Source organism: Oreochromis niloticus, linkage group LG4 (assembly GCF_001858045.2).
Source record: "Oreochromis niloticus isolate F11D_XX linkage group LG4, O_niloticus_UMD_NMBU, whole genome shotgun sequence".
Lineage (NCBI taxonomy): Eukaryota > Metazoa > Chordata > Actinopteri > Cichliformes > Cichlidae > Oreochromis > Oreochromis niloticus.
Genome location: NC_031969.2, coordinates 685,854 through 701,153, shown reverse-complemented (window position 1 = coordinate 701,153; position 15,300 = coordinate 685,854). Strand labels below are relative to the sequence as shown.

Here is a 15,300-nt window from a genome sequence, read left to right as displayed (position 1 = left end):
TTGCACACGCGGCTGCAGTTTCACATTCTCAGTAAATAATCCAGTGACAGCTGTCAGCATCTCCACTGCTACACAGCAAACAACAACAGCTGATGATTCACTCTGCACTTTAGCTTTCAAACAAAGTTTAAAATAGTATTTCTGTTGTTGCCACAGTATAGCTGTTTATATAACTACTCAAAGTGACCAATCACATTATCAACCCGTTCCTTCCTTCAGGGGTAATATGAAGCTTATCTTATGCTGTAAGTGTGACCACAAAAATGTTTCCAAGCAACAACAGCACCTAACTTTATCTATCAATTAATAATTAAAAAGCCACATTTCCTTATCTTGTTGTCTGTAGTGTCTGTTTAAAAGACGATCAAATATCCAAATATGTTAAAAAAGTCAATGAATCCATTGGACGTACCTTTCAGTCCTTCAAATATATATGCATTTAAAATAACATGCTGTGTCTGACCTTTGCTCCAGGGTGAAGATGACGTGGTCAGGATGCTTCTCTGCCCCCTCTAAGAAGGCGCTCTCCTCTTGTAGTTTAGCTTGGCGTTTCTCTCCTTGGCAGAGAAGCTCCTGCAGGACCAAGTACTCCTCTACAGCTTCTTCTACTTGTGGTAGGACTGCTAGCATTTCGTCACGATTCTTAAACCAGTTCACCTGCACGAGGCCCACACACAATATCAATAACACATTAAAAATATGAAATACAGGAAAGGATTCATTCTGCAGCTTGCAGGGTTGTTAAAAACAAAGCCAACCTTACTCCTACCCATTTAGACACTGTAAGCTAAAGAGAAATAAACGTAGTTTTAGTCAGCTGTGGATTAACCTGGAATGACAGCAGAGTACTGCTTTGATACCACTACCTTCTTTAAACTGTAACGCCATCGTCATTTAAGTTTCTCCCCTATTTATTGTTCTCACTGCCAGACAAAGTGAAGTAACATTGACAAGTGCGATTAAAGAAAGGTTAAAAAACAAACTACTGCAACCATGGCAACCACGGCGACCTCAGAAACCACCACAAAACCGACCGTATTTGCTGATAAGGTGCTGTATGATTATTTGACATCTGTGAACTCACCTTGATCTCAGCCACCCTAGAGGAGAAGAGAGAGCGCGTGATGTCTCTCTCCATGTCCCGCTTGCTCTTTTTGCTGTCCGCCTGTTGGCCTCCCCCTCCGTACACTGCACCAGCAAATCCTACCTCTCCCCCCGCGGTCCAGTCCACCAGAGGGTCGTAGACGAAGGCCTCCAGTAGGGTCAGTAAGGTCTCTCTGCCTCGTCGCATTATCTGAACCACCTAGAAACACACATCCCACTTTAATTTTTTTTCCAAGTATATTTTGACTTCCATCCTGTCACAACAGCCGACAGTTCTAACATCTGCTGTAGCAGCTGGCACACGTCCATGTTTCAGTGCATGGGAAATATCCCGAGGTACAAAAGTGCACTACATGCCTCTAACAAACAGCCTGTAAGCTGTAGCAAACTGTAAAAACAAACTCTGTCACTCCATCTGCTGGATAATTTTACCTTCATTATTTTAAACTGTGCAAAAAAAAGCCACTCGTCTCAATATTTATCAATTAAAGCCCAGTGGGCATACTTTCCAATCGTTACCCTTACCAAAAACAATCTTCTCAGGCTCACGTGTTCATTTTATAAGCTCCAACATATTGAATACTTTGGGTACAGAGCAGAACTTGGTTCTCTTCAGCGCAACAGCAGCAAGGGATGAAGATCCTTATTCTAACAGCGCAGGTGGACGGTGGTATGGTATACCTGCCACGGGGCACACTGTGACTATGCCACGTGAAACAAGGTTTACAAGGTGTGTGAGCAATGCTTCTGATGGTAACATAGGTGGGTGTGATTCAGATACCCTTTACAAATGGGTTGAATTAATGACTGTACAAATGGTTTTATATGCAGTGTGACGTGAGAGTAACCTGTTCACAGGACAGCCTGAAGATGCCCTCCACCCCAGTGACTCCCAGAGCCATCTCGATGTTGTGGGTCATCCTGAACGGGACCTTTTCTGGCACTCGCAGGCTTTTCCCTGGCAACACACGGACAAACACACTTTGATACTGTGCACCCAGGAAAACGAGCAGGTCACCCACTACATGTGTGGTACTGTTTCCAGTCTGCATGTTACACGCTAGCAGCCAAAAATAACCCCTCAACGGGGTTTACTCCAACATCTCAGTGTGTGATAAAGAGGTCTGAGTCTGATCATAGTATGGGGCACTGTGGAGGAAAAAAGCTTTATTATATCTGCACAGAACAGGCTGACTAACTGTTGTGAGCACTGAAAGTGTACTGGAACACCTGAGTGTTCAGAGACTCCATTCATCCTTATCAATGTGTGAGTGTGTGTGGTGTTTGTTCACCTCTGTCACTTTGCTTCTATCACATGCAGACAAATTGTTTTTTTACCTTTTAATAAATGCGGTTCTTAACTATTCTCTTTAAAATGAATCGCAGCAACACAGTTAAACGCACCTTTTTCAAAGCATACGTTGTAGTCAATGTGCACCACCTCTCCAGTGGTCATGTCAATCAAAACATTGTCAAGGTGACGGTCGCCAAGGCCAATAATGTATCCCACCATTGACATGACAGCAGTAGATCGGGCATAGGACTGCAGACAGACAAAAGGAAACAAAAAAACATCTGGATTACATTTCTGAGCATCTGTCCTTTTCTGAAACAGGAGACAGGGAAGAAGGTGAGAAATGCTTTGAATGCATCTCCTCGCTACCTGAGTGACCCTCCACCACTCGCTTGGCGTGGTGCAAGAACACCAGAGCTCCTTGGACAGAAGGTTGGACGGCGTTGCTTCCATCAACTCTTTCAGAACCTCCTTCATAACGCTGAGAGGCCAGTCTCTCCGTGTCACATCCACGCTCAGCCCCACTGCCTTTAAAGCCGGCCCGATGCGACTGTAGTACAGCTCACTGGGGCGGGGCACTGGAGGTATAGGCTGCTGTGGGAAGGAGTCCTGGGCCTGCTCAGAAAACAAAGTCACATCACTAACCAGTAATACAGGGCCAAAACCAGAAAGCGCTTGCCGCCTGACCCAGTGCTAAAGCCGTGTGTTACAGTGCAGACAAACCTCTACCTTCTGAGCCTGCTGCACAGCCTCCCTCTGCTGCCAGCGTTTGTAGAGGCCAAAGAGGGGCGTGGCACCATCCACCCACTGGATCAGCCCTGAACGAGTGCCAAGCGGCGTGACAGAATAGTGTCGGGCATGGAAGTGTGGTTGCTCCTGCTGATTGATCTTGGTGAACATGGTGTTGACAATTGACAGGAACTGCATGATGCGCTCATCCAAATGCAAATCCTCCAGACCTGAGAGAAACTTTAGTCACTTTTTCATCACAAAGGAAACTTTGACATTTTTCTCTTTGCTTTCTACGCACAACACACAGCTCACAGCTCAGAGGGATCATTAGCGGTTCACATTAAAAGCTTTTTAATGACAACTTAGTCTTGATAAAATGACAATGTGCAAACGTAAGAAAACACTGACAGCGAGATATGAACACCCACAGAAAACGTTTGTGCTAATCTCAACTTGCCGCCAGCTTCTGTCAGGTCTGCGGTTCTTTTTCAGATTCTGTATTTCACATATAATAGCTGACTCGAACTAAACTCAATCGTGGATACAAATCTGGGCGACCCCGAGTTTACATACAGATGACGTACGCTGAATGTGACGCAAGCAACTAGAGAGCCTAACATCGGGTCAGCGGGTGGAATGATGAAATGAACAAAATATATATGAAAATCCAAAGAATTGGATTTCCTACAAACCTTTTTTAATAACAATAACTATAATGCCAAGTGTCAAAGGTGCTCTTGGAAGGACCCTCTCTTAAAGTGCTTGGACAGATTTTATTTTTATAATTTATTTATGACCTCATTTGTTAAAAACAAAATTAGGCCTCCGTCACACAGGCGTGGGGACCAACTGGCAAATAAATAAATTAAAGGCTGCATTAAATGGTAAATGGCCTGTATTTGTATAGCGCTTTACTAGTCCCTAAGGACCCCAAAGCGCTTTACACATCCAGTCATCCACCCATTCACACACAGGTGATGGTAAGCTACATTGTAGCCACAGCCACCCTGGGGCGCACTGACAGAGGCGAGGCTGCCGGACACTGGCGTCACCGGGCCCTCTGACCACCACCAGTAGGCAACGGGTGAAGTGTCTTGCCCAAGGACACAACGATCGAAACTGTCCAAGCCGGGGCTCGAACCGGCAACCTTCCGATTACAAGGCGAACTGCCAACTCTTGGGCCACGATCGCCAAGCCCTTTACCCAACCTTTGTCACTAGTTAAAATTAGCTGCACCAAAAACCTTGTGACTGCCACAGTCATGACTTATTTGCTAACTACTGACTGTTAGCAAAACTTGACAAAATACAATAAAAACTGGAAACAGAACATTCTCCTTCAAAGTAAAAGCTGTGCCTCACTGCTACAGGAAACACATTTCTAAACTTTAACTTTTTGGTTGGAACACTGTTGTCACATAAAAGTCTTCCATGCAAATTATGGGTGACCATGGCAACTGCCAGAAGGTTTGTGGTGTACCACCATCTTTATGACCAGCTTCACCTTACAACTGGCCCTCCAGCAGCCAGCTGGGGAATATTCATTTGTCCTGTTTAGTAAAACAGCTTGTATTCAAACTGCGTCAAACACAGAAGATGTTCTCAGTGCTGATAACGAAGAAATTACAGACTCGACAGGTCGATGTGCCTCTCTCATACTTCATATATTCTAATTACTTTACTAACTAATCACTTGATCCTTTAGCTTTAGAAGACTGTTTCCATCTAGGACTGCTGCTGCGACCGAGTTTCCCCACCTTTAAAGAGGTATGGGTAGTTGTGTCCATCTGAGCCCAGGAAGAACAGTTTCTTTGGCTTGGTCTTGGTTGGCAGTATAGTGATGGTGTTCCCTACACTCTGTATGGTCACTGCATCTAACGCCGATGCCTCGCCAGGTAGAGCAATCTCTGTTGTAGTCATGGAAACCAGGCGGGGACTAATCTCATCCAGATGCAGCAGATAGCTGGTTCTCTTCTGAGCACGCTGTTGCAGGCTCATCATGACCTGTCCAACACAGACAGCGCATTAGTCAGGATTGGAACAGCTACACAATATAAAACTATGTAAATATCAATGATCCTACATCCGTGGAAGTGATGCATCTTAACTAACAGAATACATACACAGGTACATCTTCACAGGTGCTGGGGAAACAATTCATGTGTATATTTAACACACACTGCACACTATAAATACACAGTTTGCTAAGGACAAAACGACACTCAGTGGATCATCAACCATTTGAAAGCTGGATTTGAAATCACAGGTGTGTGATCAGTGAAAACTGAAACTGCAGACTGAGTGGGCTCTCCTTCCTGACCTGAACCAGGACATCAGCGAGCTCGGGGACAGTGGGGCTTTTTGGCAGAGTCAGATGCACCGATGTTCCACAGGTTCTCAGTTGGACTCAGACCTGGTGAACATCAATGCCTTCATCTTCCAGGAATGTCACAGACAGAATGGCCATGTGAGCTGCACACAGTCCTGGACCAGGAGGAGACCAGGACCCACTGCACCAGCACCACGTTGACAAAAGCACCAAGTAATGTTTTACTAAGCTGCAAGCAGCATACGCTGTTACCACACTCTATCACGTCTGTCACAGGTGCTCCCATCCATGAAGGGAACACTGCACCTGTGGTGGAGTCGCAAGTTCTGCTGTTTCTGCTGTGAACAGATTCCACTGAAGGATGTGAGGCCATTCATTCTGATCGGAAACTGTACCTGTAGCCCACTGGTTGGTATGTCAGGCTGTAGGGCTCTGGCAGTACTACTTTCGGTCCTCCTCTAACAAAGGAGCAAATACCAGGCCCTGGGTTAATACCTTTTTATTGGCCTGTTTGGGTTTCCTGGTTTAACAGTCCATCTCGTGGCAACTCTTCCACAGTCCTGAGACTTGGCTGGGAGACAAAGCAAAGCCTTCTTACGATGACATGCTCCCACCCGTGCAGCACAGAGGTTCCTTCTATTGCTATCAGCAGTGACACTAAAAACGCAAAACTGAGCTGAAGTCAGTGAGCAGGATCAGGTAAGCAACCACCACCACTGCAGTTTTTGGGGGTCGTCTTGTTGTCGCCTTTCCAGTGAACCTGTTGTCACTTTGTCACACACTGTTCATCAGTTTCTGCTCCCATTGCTATCCCTGCAGTTTAGAGAACTTGAATAATTTGAAAATAAAACCATGGTCATCGCTAACACAAAGCACATCATACCTGTTTAAAGGGAAGCCAGCTACTGGCTGGATTAGCTGGGTTTACGGGGTTTCTTAGACGCTCCAGGGCAGACGTGATGGCATCACCGTAGGTCTGCTGAAACCAGGATTCATGCGGCGTCTCTGCCGGAGCTGCTGTGATGCTGCACACGTGATCCAGGGCAAAAACCACGGGACGCATCAGAGCGGAGTGCTTTTCACGCATTATGGCAATCTTTTCATCCCTGCAGATCAACAAATCGTATTAGATCAGACATGGCCAGTAAGAACTTTACTTTTCATTGAACACAGAAAAATACAGATCAGCAACTGACTTAGTATGAAATACTGGTGACTGGCAGCACCAGCTCACAGCCTCCTGAGATCTCCCACGCTGCTCACCCAGCAGGGTGACAACAATACCCCAAATCAGCCTTTTACAGCTGAGGGGTAACAGCTATTCCACAGGCTGGTTTTCATCATGTCATCCCTCAACTTTTAAACCACCAGTAACAAATGATTGACGTTCTACAGGTTCCACAACAGATGAGACTGGGAGCATTGAAGCAACTACAGGACATGGACTGTGAATGGAATCCGGAGTTTTACTATAAGAGGGTGGAGTTCAGATGTTCTTACCTTTGAGGCGGTTAACTGAGTTAGGGAAATACGAGAGAAACGTAAATACAGTACAGCTTACAACTAACAATTCTATACTTCCGGCGCCCCCGTGTGCCAGCCTGTTACAGCAGCTCTGCTCATTCTGAGTTGCTTTCTTTCTTATCTTTTTTCTTCTCGTAATTTTTATAATTAACGTATTAGTAATTAGACTCTGCAACCATGTTCTACCGTTTTGTGCTAGTTCTGGTCGTTTTTCTTAGTCTTTTTCTACTTTTTTCACCCGTGTCTGGGGACCCAGAGCAGGGATCCTTTGTTTACAGTAGGGATCAGCTGTTAGCGCTGCGTCCTGCAGCGGTACTGCCGGCGGACAGACTCGACATTCCCAGCGAGCTGAGGAAGAAAAGACGGGGGTGTCGTGCTGGGAAGGAGCGCCGTCGCCCGAGAAGGAGACGCTATCGACCATCCATCAATAAGATGGATGAGCTCACGTCGCTAACCTGGTCACAGAGGGAGTACCGGTGTTGTGCCAAAAAGTGATTGCCTGCCAAAAACTGATTTCCGGTATTTGCCAAAAACTGATTGCTCGTATTTAAACTGCTGTAAGTAACTTGTTGGGCTATAACATGTGAAACATATGTCAAATGCATCCCTCATGGATGACACAAAGTCATACTGAGCCACAAACAACGTTTGTGTAACATGGTAGAAGGCGCAATCAGTTTTTGGCAGCGACTTTTATATAACCTTTATTTATGCAGTTAAAAAAATGTCATTAACATTAAAAATGTCTTTTGTAAGAGTAAGTTGGCCAAGAGGACAGAAGAAATGGCAGCAAATATTACAATAGTTTTGTAAAAATATTTTAAGTGGGGATAAAGGACCGGATTGGTTATAATGTAAGTACAATAACACAGACTTGTAAGGATACTTGAAAAAGCAGATAATTTTTTAATTCTATATATAACCCCTTTGTAAAAGCTGTTCACCGAAGTCTATTTACCAACACACGTAAAGATATTACACATAAAAAATACACGGAAACATTGGAAATCAGTTTTTGGCAGGCAATCACTTTTTGGCACAACACCGGCAGTGTAGCATCATGATGCTAACGGAGTCGTGGCTAACACCGCTAACTCCGGACACGAGCGTGACACTACCGGGATTCCAGATGCTGCGAGCGGACAGGACGAGAGAGAGCGGTAAGAGGAAAGGAGGGGGACTGACAGTGTTTGTGAATGACAGATGGTGTAACCCTGGGCACATCACTGTGAAAGAACACCTCTGGCCAACGCGGATGCAGCCTGTGACTCTCTCCACTCTGTGGTCAGCAGACTGCAAACACAATCTCCGAGAGCCCTTCTCGTAATATCAGGGGACTTCAATCATGCCTCACTGGACTCCACACTGCCCACCTTCACCCAGTATGTGACCTGCCCAACCAGAGACAATAAAACACTGGACTTACTGTATGCCAGTGCAGAAGAGGCATACAGTTCATCACCTCTCCCTCCCCTGGGCAGATCTGATCATAACCTGGTGCACCTTGTCCCTGTGTATGAGCCCTTAGTGCGCAGGGAGCCACCAGCCACCCGCACAGTGCAGAGATGGTCGGAGGAGAGCGAGGAGGCTCTTAAGGATTGTTTTGAGTCCACTGTGTGGGAGGTGATCTGTGACGACCACGGAGAGGACATCGACAGCCTTACTACATGCATTACTGACTATATTAATTTCTGTGTGGATAACACCGTACCTACCAGGACTGTACGGTGTTTCTCCAACAACAAACCCTGGATTACCCCAGAAATTAAAGCTGTCCTCAAGCAGAAGAGGAAGGCCTTCAAATCCAAAGACAAGGAGGAGTTGAAAAGGGTGCAGAGAGCTGAGGGGACTGATAAGGAATGGGAAGGACAGCTACAGGCAGAAGATGGAGAACCAGTTTTTTAACAAATTTCCCACCTGTGGGACTAATAAAGGTCATCTTATCTCAATACCAGTGCAACCATAACCTGCAAGGTCTAGTGCACATCTACAAACCAATGCGGGATGAGCGGACTAGTTGTGCACTAGCGTGTTATATCACCATTCTTAATTCAAGGTGCTGAGGAATTATAGGAGCGTACCATCTGTGCGATATCAACCAAGGTTTGAAAGATTGTGTTTTAAACCTGAAATTCTTCCTAAAACAGATGAAAGTCAGAAGGTTCCAGATCTGTTTTGGGCCATGAGGAGTTAGAAAGGACGTCTAAGTGGTGTATGGCAGCAGCATTGTTCTACTCTGAACATTCAAAGTGCTTTTTACTACGAGCACATACTGACACCAACTGGTAGAAAACCCCTCCTGAGCCACAGCCATTTGGTATTAGTGGGTCTATTTCTGGTCACCCAAGACAGCACTTTCCACAGTGAGACCTTTGGTTATTGTTGGCTCCATGGTACTAAATGAACTGTGGGCCAGCAGTGGTTTGCTCCCTCTGGGAGGCGCTACAGGAGCCTCCGGACTAAGACCACCAGGTACCGGAACAGCTTCTTCCCCACAGCTGTCAGACTCCCGAACTCTGCCTCCTGACATCTGACCCACGTTAAACTCATGGACTGAACATACACACACCCACAACCACCTACACACACACACACACAATGGACAACTGTACCCTCAAACACACAATAATAACATGGACTGAACCACCACTCACAACCACTAGCACTTTATACAGCCTCTGTAGAAATTATCCACATATCTCACTTATCTTAACTGCACTACTGTATAGTTCTGTGTAAATAATCATTCTGTACATACGATAATTTTTAATCCTACGACTGTTTATAACTTGCATAGTTCACATTTCTGTATAACTGTATATCTCATATTTCTGTATAGTTTTTCATATTTATATCCTGATTATAGCCTGTACATAGCTTGTACTCACTACAGCCTGTACATACTTATAGTTATAGAATATTCATAACATATTTCATACCGTGTACATTATAACATACCATAATAGACCCATTTCTGTAATATACTTACATATCTATATTATTGCTAATATATATTGTAATATATCTATATCACGGCTAAAGCACTTCTGGATGGATGCAAACTGCATTTCGTTGCCCTGTACCTGTGCATGTGCAATGACAATAAAGTTGAATTCTATTCTATTCTATTCTTTGATTTTCCTTTCAGCAATGATTTGCTGTTTTAAATGTTTTTTTCAAACAAAGATCGACACAGAGAAAAAAGTAGACCCTATCCTGAGCGTAAGGTCAATGCAGCAGAAGCAAGTCTCACCTGCGCAGTGTGTTATTATTCTGCACCCTCTTGACCTCATCCTCCAGCTGCTGGATCTTGCGTAGGACATGCATGTGCTGCTGTTGTAACACACCTAGCCACAGTTCATCCCACAGTAACGTGACTCTGCGCAGCTCACCCACCAGCTGCTGGACCTGGTCGGTACACACAAGTCAATCATTTGAGAAAATCCCACTTTTCAACAGAACTTTATACTTGTATCAACCACAGCTAAACAGTATAGCCCCCCCTTCATGCAAAACATGTAACCGTGGTCAGCCTTCAGCCTACCTGCAGCACCATGCTAGGGTTGGCTAAAGACAGCTTCTCCACAATCTTGCTGTAACAGTCGTGCATCATGGCTTGGTCTTGACTTGAACAGGTTGCCAGCTCTTCTGATGATCTGCCTTGTTCATCACTCCCAAGCTGCTCCTCTTCATCCACACCTAGGTCCTCTCCTTGTATGCTACCCAAGAAGGTAGGCAGAGCTGACGGCAGTTTGCTCCCTGTTTGCAAAATTAACCATTTAGCAGTTTTAAACGAGCACAGGGTGTCTGATGTCAGAGACTCATGTGAATGTAAAGTCATTTTCCATCGAGACTCCCTTTCAAACCATGCAGACTTGTTTTAGAATATTACCTGTAACCTACCAGGTCACATTTATACCACCAAAATAAAACCAAATGCATCTGAAGTAAAAATAAATTTACTGCATTAAATGCTTAGGATTCTTTATACAGTCTCCTGTTTTTCTGACTTTATGTATTGTCATATCTTGCACATATGACTAATACTGAATGAACAAGCAACCAACTTACTTTTGTCCAGTGGTGTTAAGTGAAATATTTGAGATATTAATGTAGACAGCTGGGGAGAACATGTGTGCAAAAAGAAAGAAAAGAAAGTAAAGTAAGCCTACCTGCATTCTGAGCTTCCCCTCCCAGGGAAAGTGAGCCTACAATGGCAGGGTAGAGGATGAGGTGTGGGGAGTCCTGGGCCACACGGCACAGCAGGCTGCATATGCTTTGTCGGATGTATGCCTCCGGATGGTTGAGACGCGAAAAAAGCTGTGGGATGATACCTAAAGACAACACAAAGAATCAGTACATAAAAAGCAACAAGTACATACTTTATGCTAAATGCGGCGTTTCTTGAAAGTGTGGTCTTTTGGTAAACAAGAGTTTACTGCAGGAGTCTCCAAGTTCAGTCCTCGAGAGCTACTGTCCTGCAGCTTTAGATGCATCCCTACTCCAACACAGCCAAATCAGATGGTTGGATTACCTCTTCAGCATGCCATCAAGTTTGGCAAAGACCTGATAACAAGCCATTCATTTGATTCAGGTGTGTCAGAACAAGGATGCATCTAAAAGCTGCAGGACGGTAACTGGGGTTGGACACCCCTGATTTACAGGACGGACCAAACATTCCCAGGTCTGCTCTAGAGTTCAGAGCTTGACCACAGAGACATTCTCATGTCTTTATTACTCGCAGAGTAACCCTAACCCATCACTGTGGCTGTTTTTATTCATTACATTATTTAAACCAGGCATCACTGGACAGAACATTAGTAACCTTTCAGCAGTCACTTGGTACCCTGGAGCCAACAGAGCACAGATTGCCCCCTGACCACATGAACAGCACACATTTCCACTAACATCATTTCTCTTCTTCTCCCAGTGAACTCTGTGGATCAGACACCCTGTGCCTGTTTGCCAGTTCTGGACGCCTTCACATCATGATGAGGGTGTTTGTTATCTAGTTACAAACGGACAAGATCGTTTGTTTTTGGTTTTCATCTTCACATGCGCTTCTTTTCCATCTCATCTGTCCCTCACTGTTCCCCCATACTTACTGGTTCTTAATGTTAAAAGACACGCCATCAGTTTCCATCAGGGAATGGAGGTTTTCACTCCAGTGTTGGAAGCTCTTAATCTACGTCTAAACTTACAGTGAAAAACCCATCTATTGTTTCCATTTAACATAGCTCCGCCCCCAGTCTCGCTCACACACACACACACAGTAAACCTGCACTAGGACATACCCCTCCAGGGTGCCGTAGGAGTCGAAGCTAAGCCTAGCTCAAGCCCCTCTCTCAGTTCACCGGCATGCTTCACCAGAAGACGTAGCAGACGCAGCGTTGCCATGACAATTACGTCATCATTGCTCTGCTTGCTGTTGTGATATGAAAGCAGCACTTTAGGGTCATCTTCATCTACAGGGACCTAAAACCAAACACACGCACAGAGTGAGGGAGTGAACAGAGCGCTGCACTTACATCTATGTCATGATCTTTACATGGCAGTCACTGTTTCACAGTCATCAGCTTTAGAAAATGGAACGCAGCCTCACGTGTCCAGCATTGAGCTTGAGGAAGGTGAAATAGGCCTGGCAGGAGATGCGGTAGAGACCAAAGATACGGTCCACGACCAGTCTCCAAACTCTGATCAGACCATCTGTAACCTGCTGGCCGGCCTCCCCCAGCCAAGGGCACGAACTGGTGAGCTGCCGCCAAATCACGTCTACCATGTCATCCTCATCATCTTCCTGCTGCAGAGCCATTTCCTCATCCTGACATAAAGCAGAACATCAGGGTTTACACAGGCTGCAGAAAAGAATCCAAGACTATACAAACAATGACTGTTGAAAACACAAAGTGTACACTGAATAAAAGCTCGAACAGAACAAAGCATGTTAGTAAGAAGAGAACAGACAGAGGTCAGAAACAGCAAACGTCACCAAAACACAGCAGTACAAGCCACAATGTGTAAAAGACATCCCTGTTCCAAGTACATATACCTGTGCCTGAGATCAAATCACTACATAGGACAGCAGCAGCCTGCAGGAGCTGACGGCACCTCTGACAAACATGTACGCCCAATGTACTATATGTACGTACTATCAGCTGTTCATGACTTTACCTGGATACCAGTAGGTCGACACATGGCCTGTCCCAGGATACTGAAGATCATGTCCTTGTCTTCTTCACTTGTTGTTGCTGGCAGCAGCTCCTCTATCTCCTTCTTTTCCCCAAGAAGGAGAGGCAGTCCCTCCCCTTGGCTGAAGAGGAGAAGCTGCATTAAAACTAATGTTTCCACTGTGTTGTTGGGCCACCAAATACATTATGCAGACCAGTAGAGCATACACAACAGTCTGTGTGTGTCCACTAACCTGGCATTATCGACTACCTTCCTGCCCCAGCGGTAAGCCCAGCTGGCCAGGGCTGCCCAGGACTTTGCCACATCTGGGGCCAGACTGGTGGACAACTGATACAGCTGACCCAACACAAAGTCCGGCTCTCCAACACCCACATTGACTGTACAGGGAAGACCATTAACATCAAACACTTTAGAGGGTTATGGATATTTCAGTATTCAGTACATGGTGTCTCATCATTTTGAGTAATTTAACCTGAGCCTGGGATGCATGTTTAACTTCTCCTAGTTATCTGGGACTAGTTGGACTGGAGGAAAACTGAGAACTATGTTTGAAAAGAAAGTGCAACAAAACTATTCAGTGTTTTTTAGTTTAAAGATTTTAAGTGTTTATAATGTGCAGAAAAGCCAAAATGTACTGCCGACATAAGAGGACAGAGTCTCAGGTTAATACAGATGTACACTACCTGTCAAAAGTTCAGACACACCGTCTCATTTAATGGTTTTTTGTTATTTTCATGAGTAAGTAAGTAGTAAGTAAAATTTATTTATATAGCACTTTTTAAAACAGGAAGTTATTTCAAAGTGCTTCACATGGGAACAGCCCAGCTGTTTGATATGCTTTTGACTATTTACATTGTAGATTCTCACTGAAGCCATCAAAACTATGAATGAACACATGTGGAATTATGTAGTAAACAAAAACGTGTGAAATAATTTAAAACATGTTTTATATTTTAGATCCTTTGCTTTGATTCCCGCTTTGCTCACTCTGGGCGTTCTCTCCATGAGCTTCATGAGGTCGTCTCCTGAAATGGTTTCCAACAATCTTGAAGGAGTTCCCAGAGATGCTGAGTGTTTGAGTATTTCACTCTGCGCTCCATCTCATCCCAAACCATCTCCATTGGGTTTAGGTCAGGTGACTGTGGATGCCAGGCCATCTGGTCAGCACTCCATCACTCTCCTTGGTCAGATAGCCCTCACACAGGCTGGAGGTGTGTTTGGGGTCATTGTGCTGTTGGAAATTACATGATGGGATGGCATGTGTCTGCAGGATGCTGTGGTAGCCATGTTGGTTCAGTGTGCCTTCAGTTTTGAATGAATCCCCAGTGTCACCAGCAAATTTTTTACCATAAAGGCATAAAGGCTATTTTACCATAAAGGCAAATAGTGATGATGGACTGTTTCTCTTTACTTAGCTGATTGGTTCTTGCCATAATATGGATTCTAACAGGTGTCAAATAGGGCTGTCAGCTGTGTACCAACCTGACTGCTGCACAACACACCTGATGGTCCCAACACCATTAAGAAGGCAAGAAACTCCACAGATGAACCCTGACAGGCACACCTGTGAGGTGAAATATGTCAGGTGACTACATCATGAAGCTCGATGAGAGCAGGCCGAGGGTTTGCAGCACTGTCAACAAAGCAAACAGTGGCTACTTTGAGGAATCTAACATATATTTAGAGTTATTTATCAAGTTTTTCTTTGTTACGTAATTCCATAAATCTTGCTTCATATATTTGATGTCTTCAGTTTGTATCTTCAATGTAGAAAGTAGTGACAATAAAGAAAAACCATTAAATGAGAAGGCGTGTCCAAACTTTGACTGGTAGTATAGTTGACTGGGAAATTAAAGTGGTACATCCCACCTCTCCATTATTGAGAAGTCATTGATTTAGAGTTAATAGGGGGACAATCAACATTACTGCAGCCCAGAGATGTTCTGTGTGAATACATCAGGTTCCAATGGTACCTGAAATCTCAGCAGTGACTGATGGGATGGCCTGATCCTCCAGGGGGAGCTCCAGCAGAGCAGCAATGTTCCTGCTCAGAGCAGACACGCTGCCCAGAGCGCTGGATGAGTTCACTGCTGCCGATTTCTTTACCACCTACAAAAACATTAACAGT

At 44.8% G+C, this 15,300-nt stretch overlaps 1 protein-coding gene across 7 annotated transcripts in view; it reads right to left on the bottom strand.

Annotated features, from left to right (window-relative positions):
- smg1 (SMG1 nonsense mediated mRNA decay associated PI3K related kinase) overlaps positions 1-15,300 on the bottom strand; it is a 58,544-nt gene that overhangs the window by 11,747 nt on the left and 31,497 nt on the right. For 5 of the 7 annotated variants that reach the window (XM_005462867.4, XM_005462868.4, XM_005462869.4 and 2 more), the window contains 16 exons: positions 15,146-15,281; positions 13,405-13,549; positions 13,155-13,293; positions 12,586-12,804; positions 12,278-12,458; positions 11,156-11,317; positions 10,528-10,742; positions 10,237-10,391; positions 6,343-6,565; positions 4,888-5,134; positions 3,122-3,357; positions 2,768-3,013; positions 2,509-2,647; positions 1,953-2,062; positions 1,085-1,303; positions 464-657 (listed from right to left, as the gene is read on the bottom strand). In XM_005462867.4, the coding sequence (XP_005462924.1) occupies positions 464-657; positions 1,085-1,303; positions 1,953-2,062; positions 2,509-2,647; positions 2,768-3,013; positions 3,122-3,357; positions 4,888-5,134; positions 6,343-6,565; positions 10,237-10,391; positions 10,528-10,742; positions 11,156-11,317; positions 12,278-12,458; positions 12,586-12,804; positions 13,155-13,293; positions 13,405-13,549; positions 15,146-15,281 (2,966 nt within the window). The remainder of the gene's footprint in view (positions 1-463; positions 658-1,084; positions 1,304-1,952; positions 2,063-2,508; positions 2,648-2,767; positions 3,014-3,121; positions 3,358-4,887; positions 5,135-6,342; positions 6,566-10,236; positions 10,392-10,527; positions 10,743-11,155; positions 11,318-12,277; positions 12,459-12,585; positions 12,805-13,154; positions 13,294-13,404; positions 13,550-15,145; positions 15,282-15,300) is intronic. The other 2 variants (XM_005462870.4, XM_003457930.5) reach the window with 1 other exon arrangement.